The 15,744-nt window shown below is 50.6% G+C and overlaps 1 protein-coding gene across 1 annotated transcript; it reads left to right on the forward strand.

Moving 5' to 3' along the window:
• Positions 1 to 4,404: 4,404 nt before the first annotated feature.
• On the forward strand, positions 4,405 to 8,167 carry ZIC1 (Zic family member 1). Its single transcript, XM_071752186.1, has 3 exons — positions 4,405 to 5,938; positions 7,090 to 7,253; positions 7,778 to 8,167. Exons 1-3 carry the CDS (start codon positions 4,963 to 4,965, stop codon positions 7,973 to 7,975), a joined length of 1,338 nt encoding a protein of 445 aa, XP_071608287.1. The 5' UTR covers positions 4,405 to 4,962; the 3' UTR covers positions 7,976 to 8,167.
• The last annotated feature ends 7,577 nt before the right edge of the window (positions 8,168 to 15,744 follow it).

Consider the following 15,744-nt stretch of genomic DNA (forward strand, 5'->3'; position numbering starts at 1 on the left):
TGCAGTCCGAGGCGGCAGGACCCGTCCTCCCTTCACCAAACGTGCCCTTTAACATCGGGCTGAAGGTGCGCCGGGGAAGAGGGGCTCGGAACGGCGACAGCTCGGGGAATCTCAGGGGCCCCGGCCCAGTTTGGCGGCGTTGCCCCGGGATGAGGAATCGGACTGAGCGTGCTGCAGCGGGGACGGCATGTGCCTGGCCGCCGGCGGCTTGTCCCGCAACCTGTGCTTTCCCCAACCATGTAGGGTGAAGGGAGTGCTCACCGGGAACGTCTAGGTGAGGGATTAAAGTTTCTCTGTTCCAGGTGGAGAGGGCGAACAGCAAAGGGAGTCCCCGGTCGGCCGGGGTCCCCGGGGCTCGGAGGGAGCGTGTGACAAAGGACCAGCAGGGCGAGGGCAGGGGGCGTCTCGGCGAGGAGTCTACTAGGGTCCCTGCCCGGTCCGGCGCCGTGCCGGTTCCTGGGGCTGGCACAGTGAGCCGAGCAAGGGTCAGAGGTCACTCTCGAGGCCATCACCCTCCGTGGGGATTTGGGAGAATCTCGCCAGCCGCCGCCGAGAGCGAGGCAGCCTCTCGGGTTCGGCATCGAGGTCTGAGCCTCTCTGCGGGGTCGATGCGAAGTTGGCGGCGGCACCCCGATCCTTTGGCAGTTTCCCCGGCCCTGCCCGCGGGGTAGGGTGGGTGGGGGCTCCCGGGCTCCGTCCTTCCTGCACACGCCTATAAATTAGGGCGTGCGATGCCGGAGCTTCGGCTCCCCGGCGCGCCCCCGTGGCACCGGGCGCGGCGGTGGGTGAGGCGCTGGGCGGGGAGACCTTCCCTTGGGACGCGTCCCCACGGGGCTCGCCATTGTCAGCGCTCCTCGCCCGCTATTCGGGCCCCCGGCTCCCCCTGGGAGGCCGCAGGGCACTGGCAGACGCACCGCCTGCCCGTCCCCACCGAGCGCTGCCGCGGACGGAGCTGGGAGCGCCTCTGCCCTCCTCCACGGACTCCCGCAGTCCCGTGTTTCGCGGACAGCCGGGCGGGGCCACTCCTCGGGCTTAGGGAGTGCGGTGCCCGGCAGCCGGCGGTGGGTGCCGGAGCCCATCTCGATGGCTCCCGGGCAAGTTGTCCCCCCGCCCGCCTCCGCACGCCGCGGTGCCGCCGGAGGCCGGCCCCACGTGGGCGAGGGGCAGCCGAAGCACTGCCCCCCCCCGCACCGCGGGGCTCCAGTGCTTCACCCCCGGGGTGGCCAAGCCTCCTCCCGCCAGGGCCCCCCGAGGGCAGGGGACCCTGGTCCAGCCCTTGGGGCAGGCGGTGGGGGCTAGCCATCTGCTCGGGCTGCGCAGGCAACCCCTGCTCCCAGGCACTTACCCCTGCGACCTGTTGAAGTTTCCCCCTCATTTCTGAACTGGCAAAAATAAAAGTGGGGTTGGGGGGGTGGGGAAGGAAAAGAAAGAAAGAAAGAATGAAAGAAAGAAGAAAACAATAACCCAGCACCTCTTTGGCGCTTCCATCGAGGCGGTCATCCTTCATTTCTTCTTTTCTTGCTTTCTGGAAGCAGTTAGGGAATGTATGATGAAGCAGAAATGAGCCGTCAGGATGATATTTTAATGGCTTATATGTCACGTTGGTGCATGTGGCTTTGAACTGGAGCAGCTTTCGTTTCCTGCAGAGAGCGCGCCGCAAATCCCACTTGATAACTTCTACAACCCACAACATTTTTTTTTTTTTTCTTTTTTTTTACATTCGCTATTACACTGTATATTTAGATACGGTTCCTAAAAATACCCTCTCGTCTGCTTTCTCGTATGTTTTGTATCGACCTGGAGTGATCATTGGGTTCCCCCTGCACTGGGAGGCAGGCTAACACTGGACTTCCTAGATCTCCTGATGCCATCTCCCTGAAGACTTCGCAGTAATGCTGACAATTCTGTCCTTTGCTTGATCTTAGCACCAGACACAGAAAGTAATGTAACACCCGCCTAAAGACCACGTCCACACACAGGCGTGCTTCTAGAGCTGCTATACCTGTTGCTATAAGATAATGCAGTTCCTTTGCATGGATTTGGCGGAATAAATGCAAACGTGTAGATTCAGCCCAGAACTATTCCGAAAAAAACCCCAAACCAAAACAAAACCCCAAACACCCTGTAAAGCCTCCCAAGATCAAGGGGAAATTACATAACGCATCTGCTTTGAAAGCGATCTTCGTGCACTGAGCACAGGCAAACTGCATCTGCAGATAAAACGCGGCGAAACATTTCTTCAAGACACATCAAAGTTTATTTGTTGCTGTTTGTTTGTTTGTTTGTTTTCTAGGTGCAATGGTGATTTATTTATTTATTTTAAAATATACCTCTCTAAGAGAGGCAGTTCTCACCCGAGTACTGGCAGGGCAGCAGCTCCCCGACTCCCCAGTACCTGTGCTTCTTACCAGCGCCTTTAATTAGAGGGGATAAGTTTAAAGTTTCTTTGTTTGGCACTAGAAATTGGAGGGGCTCGGACTGAGCTGCGAAGGAGGCAAGCGAAGGGCTGAACAAAGGCGAAATGGAAGGAGTCCGACTCTTAGCGAGCTTTTGGGTGTTTTCGTTACTAGAAAATAATTAGAGCTAATGAATATGCAGGCGACTGAGTAAATAAATAATTTGCCAGTTTTATATATGTACACACACACATGGGCACATACGTAAGTGTATATATGCATACACAACAAAAGATGTGTTTTAAAGTTTCACCATATTTTTTTTTACTGCCGAAGCATCGTTTAAAATATTGTACAAATGTTGCTCAGCTTAATTGATTAAACCACAAAGATTTTCTGCTTTTAAATACCATACTTATACCTTTCAACAATCATTTTAATATATAGTCAATGGCTCTTTGTAGCGAGAACAAAAAAGAACTATCCGCAGTTTTTCAATAGACTTTGAGCTGGGGAAAGACAGGTTAATCGAGGGTTGCATCTAGAAAACAACCAAGTGTTGTATGTTTGCACTGAATCCAAATGTCTGCATTTTTCTAACTAAATCAAAGGGAGTGTTATTTCTTTTTCTGCTCACTCATCTGAAGGTAAGTAAATTTTCTCTGGCGATCAAAAGCCTGGTCAGCAACAAAGACACCGCCTGCTTTTTCCACCGTCCTGGTGTGGCAAGTTGAGGAATTTCAATAACTGTGACAAGGGTGACTGATTTGTGAACTAGAAAAGGTTTGAATGTCAGAAAATTTACATTGCTCCTATCGAGAATTTTAAATAAAATTAAAAAAAACAAAAAAACCAAAAAAACCAGAAAAAACCCCAAACAATACGCGAGCCAGGGAGAGAAGAATCCGGGAGTTCCATGCAGCAGGAGGAGAAACAATGTAGGTTTGGGAAATTTACAATTTTACCTGAATGAAAGAGACGCCGTAAAAAGAGAGAGACAGAGAAAGGGAGAGCGAGAGAAAGGGAGAGCGAGAGGGAGTAGAGAAAGAAAATAACAAAAAAGGGGAGAAACAACAACAACAAAAGTAGAAAGTACAAAGTTCTCACCCACCTGCGTTTTGATGGGTGCAGAAAACAAGATTTATTTCAGAGACCTGATGGAGGGATAGAGTCAGCTACCCAGAGAAATCACGGCTGGTGTTTAAAAATAAAATAAAATACACTCAGCACCTACCATCGGAAAGCTTCAGTTTTAAACAAGCAGAAAACAACTTCAAAAGAAGAGAGTCCCTACAGGGCTTCTCTTTACAAAGCCTAAAAAGTTGCCCAGTGATCTTAAAAATTCGGGATCACCAACAAATCGTCATTGCCATCATTATCAGAGTGCTGGAGAGAGAGGGACAGAGAGAGAAGGAGACCGGGAGACAAAAACACCCTGATAATAGTAGAAGATTTTTTTTTTTTTTTCCTTAGCACACATACACACAAAAAGATGCGCTGGAAATATTTTCATGGAGGGGAAGGGAAAAAAAAAAAAAAAAAAAAAAGGCTTTATATGTTAAAAAAAAAAAAAAAAAAAAAAAAAAAGTTGGTGCTCCGCAGCCCTGTTTGTCAGGGGGATGTCAGGGCGCGCACAATACCTGCGATTGATGAGGTGGAGGAGCCAATCAGCACCGGGAGGCGGCCGCGCTCTCCCCTCGTTGGCGGGGCCGGGGGGAGTTACGCCGGGAAGGGGGAGCCGCCGCCCGCCAATGAGCGCCCACGTCCGCCCGCACGTCGCTCCGCCCCCGGCTCCCATTCATCAAGGGGGGGGACGGTGTCGTCTTTTCAATTCATTTATCTGCAGGAATGATTGCCGCTATCAGTCTCGCGTTCACCGCCCGGCTGAGGAGGTGAAAGTTTCTCCCCAGGAAGATAAACCGCAAAAGACAATATTGTGCATGATTTGCGCCTTTTTTTTTTTTGCAAAGCTAAAAAAAAAAGGCCCCCAAAAAAAAAATCGGGGAGAGTGTGGGGAAGCTCGAAGAGGAGAGAGATACAAGCTCTCGGCCACTTTGCAACATTCCTATAGCCAAAAAAATAACTGAAGGAAGTTTCTTTTTTGTTTTGTTTTGGTTTTTTTTGTTTTTTTGTTTTTGTTTTTGTTTTTGCTGCCCGTGTTGATCTCTCTCCGTTATTGTTATTTGCAGCCGGTTTATTTTTGAGCCCACCCCACCCCCCCCTCCCCACTTAAACCTCCCTGAAAAGTCAAAGCAGAAAGACAGTGAATATTTTTTGAGAACATTTTTATTCTTATTATTTGCAACTGCGAAGATCTCTTCCCTCCTTCCCCACCAACCTCTTTTTTATTTTTTTCCCCTCTTCCCCCCCACCCCCCTTTTTTTTTTTTTTTTTCTTCCCCCTGCGCTGATGCCGAAAGGGGTGTTTTTGATGTGGTTGCTTTGGTGGTGATCGTCGCTGACTTTCCAAAGAGGGTGTTTTCGCTGCTGCTGCTGCTGCTGCTTCTCTCCGCGTTGTGTGTGTGCGCGCGTGTTTTTTTTTTGGTTGCTGCATCGACGCTGGGAAGATGCTTCTGGATGCTGGACCGCAGTATCCCGCCATAGGAGTCACTACCTTCGGATCCTCTCGCCATCACTCCACGGCCGATGTCACGGACAGAGAAGTGGGGCTGGGGATCAACCCCTTCGCAGACGGCATGGGCGCCTTCAAAATCAATCCCAGCACCCATGAGCTGGCCTCGGCCGGACAGACCGCCTTCACCTCACAGGCGCCCGGCTACGCGGCGGCGGCCCTGGGGCACCACCACCACCCGACCCATGTCAGCTCCTACTCCAGCGCCGCCTTCAACTCCACCCGGGACTTTCTGTTCCGCAACCGCGGCTTCGGGGAGGCGGCGGCCGCCAGCGCCCAGCACAGCCTCTTCGCCTCCGCTGCCGGCAGCTTCGCCGGACCCCACGGACACACCGATGCCGCGGGACATATACTTTTCCCGGGGCTGCACGAACAAGCAACCAGCCACGCTTCTCCTAACGTGGTGAACGGGCAGATGCGCCTGGGCTTCTCCGGAGACATGTACGGCAGACCCGACCAGTATGGCCAGGTCACCAGCCCTCGCTCAGAGCACTACGCCTCGACCCAGCTGCACGGCTACGGCCACATGAACATGAACATGGCAGCCCACCACGGGGCAGGGGCCTTCTTTCGTTACATGAGGCAGCCCATCAAACAGGAACTCATCTGTAAGTGGATTGAGCCCGAGCAATTGTCAAACCCCAAAAAGTCCTGCAACAAAACTTTCAGCACGATGCACGAGCTGGTGACTCATGTCACGGTGGAGCACGTTGGAGGACCCGAGCAGTCCAATCACATATGTTTCTGGGAAGAGTGTCCAAGAGAAGGCAAACCTTTCAAGGCCAAATACAAACTTGTAAATCACATCAGAGTCCACACAGGTGAAAAACCTTTCCCCTGCCCTTTCCCAGGCTGTGGCAAAGTGTTTGCCAGATCAGAGAATCTCAAAATACACAAAAGAACTCATACAGGTACAGTAACCTTCTCTGTAGCTTTTCTCTCTGCGAGTGGAAGCGCCAAGCGCCGGGGCGCGGGGCCGGGCCGGGGGGCGGCCGGGGCGCTGCTTGGCTGAGGGTCGAGCTTGGGAGGGGGAAGGTTATGGTTCAGGGCCACTGATTATTCCGGAGAGGCAGGCTCCGAGCTCCGCTGCAAAAATAGCTCGGTCACAGCCACGCCAGCATCAGTAACAAAAAGAAAATTATCCCTGCCGAGGCGGAGGGGAGAAAGGCAGGGTTTGCTACTGGGATTGTTAGGGAGGGGGGTGTGTATGTAGCAACCTGTCCTGTTTGAATTTATAGGTTTTAATTAATTGTTGTTCGGCAGTTTTAACTGTGGCTAGATGAGAAATTGTGCTAAATATTGCAGACAGCTCATTCGTCTCGTCTCTGCAATTCAGGGCTTGCTAAATATTTAATTTCGAGGAGCGATTTTAAATAAACTGAGCCCGGGTCGTTAGTGTGTTATTGTTGTGCGGAGGGCAGGCGCTAGAATCCCTGAGAAGTTTTCCTCGTCGCGGGAGGTGGATGTGCAGCAGTCCCTGACTGGGAGAACTCTCTCCTCCTGCTCCAACCCCCGAGAGCCGAGCGCCAGCGGCCGTTTTCCCTATCGCTTTTGCAGAGGATTTCTGGGGCTGCTCTTGCACTGTATTCCCCGGCCGAATAATTTCCAGTGTTACAAGAAAATACTGACGAGGGGGCTAGGATGAGTGGGAGAGTAAAATAACGAGAGAATGAGCTGTGAAAACGGAAACTAGACAGTGAGTATCGTGTGTAAATACCACTACGTCTGCTCTCTCGCTTGGAGCATTGCGAGAAGGGAGAGTGCCTAGGGTAGGGGCTGCAAATGAAACTCGCCCGTACGCAGGAGAAATAATTATTAAAAAGTTACTTAGCTCCCCCATACTCCGAAATGAGCGCTGAACGGGGGTCAGAGGCGCGGAGAAGACAGATAATAGAAACAAAATTTGGGGATTTGAGCCTCGCTAGAGTTAGAAAGTTGCAAACGCTTCAGATGGAGCCCTGGGCTTCGCTCCGGCCGTGCGACGGGGACAATGAGAGACCCAGCCTGCGCTTCTTAATCAGACCCGTTTCCCTTCCCTCCCCCCCCCTTCCCTCTGCAATAGGTGAAAAACCATTTAAGTGTGAATTCGAGGGCTGTGACAGGCGCTTTGCAAACAGCAGCGACCGCAAAAAGCACATGCATGTGCACACTTCCGACAAGCCCTATCTCTGCAAAATGTGTGACAAGTCCTACACGCACCCCAGCTCCCTCAGAAAGCACATGAAGGTAAATGGAGGGCGCCCGGTGTGCGGGACTCAGACGCTGCCTCAGGCCTGCCCGGGGGAAGGGACTGCGGGCCGGAGTGGCCGGGCCGTGGGGCGGCCCTGCTGGAGCGCGGAGCGGGGCCCGGGGCCGACCGACTGCGGGGCTCTGGGCTGCTGCGGCCCAGCCCCGGCCCCCAGTCCGGCCTCAGACCCGCCGGGCCACGCCGCCCCCGCCCGGCGGCGCTCAGTCCCGGCCCCTCTGGGAAGGCCTTTTGTCGGTGTGTGTTACCCGGGGAGGGGCAGGGTGGGGGCAACGCAAGAAGGCAGCCTATGGGCACTGCCCGGCCTTCCCCGCCGGGCCGGGACCGGGGCTGGGGCCGGGAGGGCGACCCCGGGGCTGGAGCCAGCGGGGAGCCCCGCGGGGATGCCCGAGCCTGGGGCTCGGCGCTGGGTCCCGTTGTCTGGCGCATCCCCAGACGAAGGCGAGCGCTGCCAGGGCCTCTGTCCTCCGCCACGCTCTATTTCTGCCCGGGTTCTCTCTTACAGGTCCATGAATCATCCTCGCAGGGGTCCCAGCCTTCTCCCGCCGCCAGCTCAGGCTATGAGTCCTCCACCCCTCCAACCATCGTGTCTCCATCCACAGAAAACCAGACCGCCAGCTCCTTATCCCCTTCCTCCTCCGCAGTCCACCACACGTCCAGCCACAGCACGCTTACATCAAATTTTAACGAATGGTACGTCTAAAACGCTAAAACAAAACAACAAAAATCCACAAACCGAAACAAAACATAAAAGCCCCAAGCGAGCAAGCAAATACCGTATTTAAAGACTCCAAAAATAATGAACACTTTGAAATCGGGATTTAAATGAGCAAACAAAAATAAAATGCTGCCAGTAGACCCAGCACTGAATAAAACGAAGAGTTAATTTTTTAAATTTTTGTTTTCTTTTCTTTCTTCCCCCCCTTATTATTTTCTTTTTAATCCTGTTTGTTAGGTTTTTGTTGTGGGTGGTTTTTTTTGCTTGTTTTTTTTTTTTTTTTTTTTTTTTTTTTTTTGTGGTTGTTTTCTTTTTCTCTCTCTCTCTCTCTCTCTTTTTTTTTTTTTTTTTTTTTTTTTTTTTTTTTTTTTTAAACTGTTCTGTTCCAAGGCTTGGTAGGCAAAGGGGTTAGTAGAATGCATAAGAAGACAAGGTTACCAGGGCAAATGCCAACTGCGTAGGGCTTTACTGGAAACCACTGATTAGAGATCTCCAACTGCATGTCTGCTCGGGCAGCGGCCTTCCCCCCATCCCCTCTTGTAAATACAGAATTATTAGCTTCAAAAACAAAACAACAAAAAAATTTACTGTTTGATTTTGTAAATAGTTATATCTCAAGTTGATTAAGGGGATATGTGGATTTGTGGTCTTTGCATATATGTGGGGGGAGGGGCGGGCGGGAGGGAGCGACGGCGGGGGGGCAGAGGTGGTGGGGGGGGCAGAGGGAAGAGGTAGAAATTCAACTATTTGTACTGAATGGCAAGAATGTTCTAGTAAATGTGTACCAAAATGTGAATTACTTTGTATTATTACAGTCTAAACGTCGATCTAACAGAATATTATTGGTATTAATGTGCTTTTTGTATAAAGTGCAACATTTCGTCCCAAAGTCCAGTCTAAGTAGTGCAGTAAAATGTTGTTACACGTCCTGTCAAGAAATTCGTATAGTGAAAGCCTGGATCTGCGTGTCAAACTGTTACATTTGTTTATGTAAAGTGATATTAAAAAAAAAAAAAAAAAAAGAAAAAAAAAGATATAAACTATATCTGTCCATTGCTTTTGGCAAATACAAGAACATAATGTATATAAATCCTAATTTCCATATTTATCCGCATGTAAAGGTCCGGTTATACATGTTACAAGATATTCAATATTTATGGCTAGAAGAATTGGTATGTAAAATTTAGTTTACAGAACTGTTTGGTAACATTTCGTACCTTATTAAAGATTCTTAAATCCCATGAATTGTGGTAGGAATTCTTATTCGCTAAGTCAACCTGCTGCAACTCCAACTAGCTTTAGGATATTAGAATAAAACTGTCCCAGTTTTTCACTGCTTTCCATTATGTCATCACTAAAGCAGCGAAGGTGATATAAATGTGATAAATGAAAGGATCCCTGCTGGCATTACTATAGTGTGTAATTAGTATTTATATCAAAATTTATGAAACAAATTTTCGGCCGCAGTATAATTTAAATGACCTTTGCAGACATAGAATAACAACCATAAAAATAACAGAAATAGATTGCATAGGCTACATAAATATTAATGTGGGGAATTGTTACTTGAGAAGTGCTGCACTCCACTCCAACACTGCCCATGAATCTGCGTAGAGTGGGTTCCTGAATTAAATTAATTCGGATAACATGTATTAGGAGATTTAAAACAGAGGAGATTTTGGTTGCTATTTTAATTTAAGGCATTTATGACCATAACTAATTCTCCAGCAGTGGATTCATGACTTTCCTTGGGCCTTTTACTCCAAGAAGTACAGCACTGTTTCACGAAGGCCGTTGTTGTTGTGGTTGTTGTTAGGTATACTCTTTGGTTTGGTTTTTGTTTGAGGGTTTTTTTCCTTTCTCTTTTTTTCCCCCTTCCCTTTTTTATTTTCTGATATTCCTTGAAACGTGATGTTAATTTAAATCAATTACTTCTTATGTTATGTTATTATTATTACTATAATTTTGCCAGTGTTAATAGCTTTCTGAAAAAAATAAATCTAGGGGCTAAGAATTATTTTATGTAATTTGATTATCTTTCTATCTCTTTTATTTATTTCTCATTTACTTAAGAAATTCGTTCCATTGGCTGGCGTTGATACAGTAAATTTGTAAATGAGAAGACAATATAAAAAATCTAAATTACTTGTGCTTAATGACTGTAGCAGAACGCTTTTTCTCTAAATCAGATTGTCTTCCTTGCAGTTTAGTTTGATAGATTTGCAAGCTGTACTGCTTCCACTAACTTAGCTACGGTTGTTGGAACTGTTGGGCTTTGTTCCTGGTTGTAGCTTGCATGATCGCCCCATTAAGCAGACAACATATCAACAGACAACACAAATCATGAGGTTGGCTAAAGCTGCGAGAGCTTGTGATATGTCATAGAGTGAATTGCACAAACTGACCTTCCAGTAGACCAGGATGACACTTTAACAGCTTCTTTAAAGAAATATTATGTGTACAGCGAGTCAATAGCCATATTAACCGCTCGGGGGGGAGGGGGTGCCGGCGAAGCCGCTTTCTGCTCCTACCCAGGCGGGCGCTCCGGAGCTCTGGCTGTGACCCATCCAGAGTCACAGCCCGCCTGTCTCACGGCAAACCCCCACAAGTATTCTTCTTTATCCATAATATTTGGGGAGCTCCCTCGGCGATTTTTCACCGCCCCAAAGCACCCCCACTCCTTCCTCCGCCCCAAAGAAAAAGAAAAGTTTGCATTGCTCAGCTTAAGCCCCACGCCTGCCAGCTCAGCGTCGCCTCCTGCTCCTTGCAACACCCGTGGAAAGGCTCTGCTTTAACTTTACTTTCTACAAAATGTTATTATTATGAGGCTTACATCAGTTTTCCATGAAAAGAGCGCCACCTTGCCGGGTAGGGAGAGAGAGGAAAAGTTATAGCCTGCTGGGACCCAGGCAGAAAGTGTTGGGACTTGACAAATGTAACCCGCCGGGCAAAAGAGCCAGGGAAAAAAACTTGTTTCATGCGCCGCAAACGCTACTCTCAGCCAGTCTTCGGGTTAACTGTCCCGCCAGCTTGACTACGCTCCGGTTTTTTAAAGAAGTAACATATGTGTAGCTTAAAAAAAAAAAAAAAAAAAAAAAATTAAAGACAATCTGAGTCATCCCAGTGCAAAGTAAACTCGAGGAAACGTGGTGAGTGTGATATATTTTAAAGATGCGTCTTCTAAGTTTAGAGAAACTTGTGTAAAGTCCCTAGTGGTCGCTTAACTCTGATCTGTTACTTGTGTGTATTGGAGCACTTGGTTAATGAGTATTCTTTTAAACTTTCGGTCTGAGGTTTGTCTGAGGGTCCAACAGCAAAAAGAGTGATTTTAGTGTTGTTGTCGCTACTGCTGCTGTTGTGTTTTGGGTTTCAATTTTTAATTATTATTTGGGTTAAGGGGGGAACGGTGCATTACTGGTTGATGGCCATCCCATATATGTTCTGAATTAGCGACGATTACTGGGGCTGCAGTTGCCAATGATGAATTCAAGTTCACACCATGCTTGTGCTGTTTGCTTGGCTCTGGAGGTCTGGAGCAGTCTTTAAATCCCCGGCAGAGAGAGGGGTAATTTTTGCAGACAGAGAGGTTGTGAGGCGTCTCTCGGCTGTTTCTGCGCTGTTTCAGTCTCTAAGGCCAACTTTCTTCTAGCAAGGAGTCCTGTGCGGATTTATTCACCGGGAGAAACACGATCCCCAGCTCTCCAGCTTCAACGGGGCCCATGATTTTCTTTCTAACGTCTGGCTCTTGAGATGTTCTCGGGGTACCTTCCCAGCGTGGGTTATGAGGTTTGGCAGTATGCGGAGGCTGCTTGCACAGGGTCGCGCCGACCTCAGGGCAGGCCGTGCCGCAGCCCCCGCGCCGCTCCGCGCTGCCTCTGTCGTGGCAGCCAAAACGCTGGGGTCCGATGTCCGCACTCCGCAGGCTCCCGCGCCCGCGGAGGCTCCATCCGCCCAGGGCGAGCGTTTGGAGCTACGGCGGTGCTCGCGGAAGGGTGGCAGGGGGCTGTCTGAGGTGTATGTACGAGGGGGGGGTGCCCTGTCCCCTCTCGGGTGATGTGCCCGCGAGGCGCACGCAGCAACCCGTGCCCGTGCTTGTGCTTTTTGCAAGCAGAAAGTTAAATGCAAAACAGTAATCAGGCGCTTCCACTAGCCCCCCCCTTTCTCTCCCCCCTCCGAAAGATTCGCCTTTCAGGTCGCTATAGTGTCTTGTGATCGCTTGAATTTTTTGAAAGGCGAGTCCGGCATTCATAAGACAAAGTTAGCTTCCTTAAAGCAGACACTATTTGAAATGGGGACACACGCGACGCGCTGGCCTCGACTTAGCTTTAGTTTTAGCCCTTTTAGTTCTGAGGAAGAAGCAGTCCCTGGACTGATGCACGTAACATCGGGACTTTTATTCACTGTTTTTCTGGCTACGCTGGGGAACGGCTCCGATTGTGGAAGTTTTCCCACGTCCAGAGCGCTTGTTCCTCTCGGAGCAACTTTGAAAGGCAGCGAGAGGCAGCCCGGCGACGGGCCGGTGCCGGCAGGCGCGCAGGGAGCCGCGGAATGTTGCCGGGTCGGAAGAAGCCCCGGCGCAGAGCCGGAGGCCCGCTGGAAAGCTCGCTTCCAGTGGGCAGGACGGGGAAGGAGACCCCCCCTCTTGGAAAAGGCTGATGCCACAGGCAAAGTATTTCAAGTGACCCGATTCTGGAAGAGCCGGTGTGCGTTTTACCGCTGGAGCTGAGAAGGAAAAGAACTTGTGAGCGATAAACTCACAGAGGAGGCTGTGCCATTTGCGAGACACGTTGTGTACCACCGTTATAAAATGTATATCTGCAAATGCACACATAGGCACCTCGTTCGTACACCCACCCGGGTGTTTCCGCCTGTACCCGCGGTGGGAAGCGCCCGCTGCCTCCCGCACACCTGCGTGCTCGCACCAGGGACCGACCCCGGGGCGAAGAGTGGCGTTTCCGCGGGAAATCAGCATTATTCCTCAAAATGTGGCCATTTTCTCTTGAACAGGGAGTTGCTGCCGGGCAGAGGCTGGGGATAGAGGAGAGGCCTGGCCGGGGCCCGGCGCGGCCGCACAGTCCGGACCGCGGAGCGGTTCCTCCTTACCCGCCCTCCGCGCCTGGCCGCTGGCTGCCACCGCAGGCGCGGGGGATCCCATGGTTGGGACATGGACTGCTTTGAGGGTGTAACCCACAGGACTGCAGATAAACGCAGTCTCACGCTGATCATCGTTCGCGCTACTGTTTTTATCACGTATCTAGAAATATATAAATCTCTATGTATTTGTATGTAAAGAAGGAGTGGTGTTTCTAGAAAGACACGAATTCGCGTGTTTACGTGGAGGTATATTTTATGAGGCTTATGTAACCTCTATTATTTAATAAAAAACGCCCGTGTACAATGGATTTGTTTGTAACAAAATGGGTGTTATTTTCCAGCTTTTAAAATTCACCCGGATATTAATAACTGAGATTCCTCTTTTGCAGAGGACGGATTCCTTTAACTTGCTGAAAGTATTAAGGTGGCCTCCATCAGCGCAAAGAGGCTGTCTTCTAGGATGCATAGTATTTTAAATATGGCCAAAGACTTTATTTTGTATAGAATTTTTTTTTCGCTGCTGAACTCTATGGGTCAGATTTGGTTCATCTTCGATAACAAGAAACACGATCCTGTGAAGCGAAGGGGCTATTTTTATCATGCAGCTGGAAGCTGTCATCGATTCGTAACATTTATTTCGCCTTTAGAACGATAGTATAAAATAGCATGAAGTTTCCAGATGACACCCGTACTGCAGACAGGATTTTTCAAGTATAATAGATCAAATTAATTATCTTTTAGATATACTTTTAGATCATACTACGTCGCCATGAAAGTGTTATTAAAAAATGTTCTGTGTGTGCATCTGTGGTCGTGCATGTGTTTACACCTCGGGACAGGACGCAGCACTGGCTGCCCGGGGAGGAGATGGGGGGGCTGGGGCGCGACGGAGCACATGGCTAGACGTGCACCCCTAGCCCACGGCCACGAACGCCCCACTCGCGAGACGTGGGCAAGGCTTTGCTCGGCAAAAACCTTAAATTTGTGTGCTGGTAGGGGTCGGGTCTTTTAAGATCCTTTCGCATCTTTCTCACTTCCAAAAAATTCCGTGAAGAACACTGCCAAATGCTGAAGAAAAAAAAAAATAAAAGAAGGAGAAAAACCCAATCCAAGCCCAAAACCCCCACATCATCCCCCGGCCCAGCGCCCGCCGGGACATATGTTTCGTGTTTGATATCGCCTCTTTCGGGGTCGGGGAGGGGGGAGAGGAAGGGGCAGGGGTAGGTGCGGGGCTGCCACGCCTGGGGACGTTTCCTAGAAATCGCTGCCGTGCGCGAGGGGCGGTGCGCGCGCCCGCCCGCCGCGCGCCCCGGCGGCGCATGCGCGCCCGCCGCGCGCCCCGGCGCCACGTGCTGCTGAATATTTATGACTCCTCCCCCACCCCTCCGCGGAAGGTAACCGCGCCCGCGGGGGGCAGCGGATCCGCCGCACGTGCTGCCCAGCCCAGCCCAGCCCAGCCCAGCCCAGCCCAGCCCAGCCCAGCCCGTCGCGGTCCGGCCTGGGGCTGCCACCGCCCCGTCCCTTTGCGCCCATCGGTGCACCGGGGCGGGAGTTTTCTCCCGTCCCTGGCGTGTGGGGCAAACGAGACGTTCTGCATTGGACGGAGCTATAGCACATCATCGGCTCTGGCCCCACAGCAGTTCTCGGCCCCGGTGTTCGGGCCAGCCCAGAGGCTTTTCTCGAGATTATGTGGCAAAACGGAACGGGCGCAGTCACCAGAAAAATACGGTGTCCGGGGAAGGGAGAATCGTTCCTGTAATGGATTCCTTTCTGCCTAGCTCCTCTTCGTAAAATCTCATTATACTGTAAGGCCCGTCATATTTTATGGCTGATACATCGACATTGCACGATAGATCCGAGGAACAAACGCACGATCTTGGCATTTATTCCATTTATTCCGTTGCAGGGTTTTTTTTTAACAAATAGTGATAATTCCCAGCACTCATTGTTCAGGGGCATAAAGTGATTTTAAAGCCTTTTGTAAGGTGGCAAAATTACATCCCACGTCATCAGAAATGTATTTCTCAGTCTTGCTAATGAGGTGGGTTTTTCTTTCCCTCCAGAGCCCGACAGGGAGTGGGCAGGAGGGAGGCAGGAGCCCTCAGAGCGCGCCCGGGGCTCCCTGGGACACCTGGGCACGTTGCCTCAGCTCGGACACAGCCGCGGCCGCGCAGCTCGGCCTGGCACCTCCGCAGTTCCCAAAAAGGCCTTGCCGGTTGGAGAAAGGCTGGCTGGAAATCACCCAGCGACAATTCCCTCTCCGCAGCCTCTCTCCCCTTCTCCCTCTCCGCCACAACCCACTCCTCTCCGTCTCCTTCTCTCTCCTCCTTGCCCGGCGTTACAGATGAGCGCGCTGCCATCGGTGTTTGTGTAGGGGCTGGACTGTGAAAGTCACCCCGACAAACACCAGGAGTGCCCGTGCCCCCCTCCTAGCCTGGCTGAAGAACCCTGCGCGCCCCAGCCAGCTACAAGAGACGACAATAAAGCCGATGTCCATCATGTCGCCTGTTCATTTCAGAAAGGGCAAATCCTGACCTCAGTTCCCCAAGTGGAAGCTTGTTTCGGGCTCGCTCTGTGGGCACCATTTACTCCAACCTTTATACAGATGTGTATGAAAACATAATTCCCTTCCAACTTTTTCTTTCTCTCTTTTTTTTCTC

Source organism: Heliangelus exortis, chromosome 9 (genome assembly GCF_036169615.1).
Source record: "Heliangelus exortis chromosome 9, bHelExo1.hap1, whole genome shotgun sequence".
Taxonomy (NCBI): Eukaryota; Metazoa; Chordata; class Aves; order Apodiformes; family Trochilidae; genus Heliangelus; species Heliangelus exortis.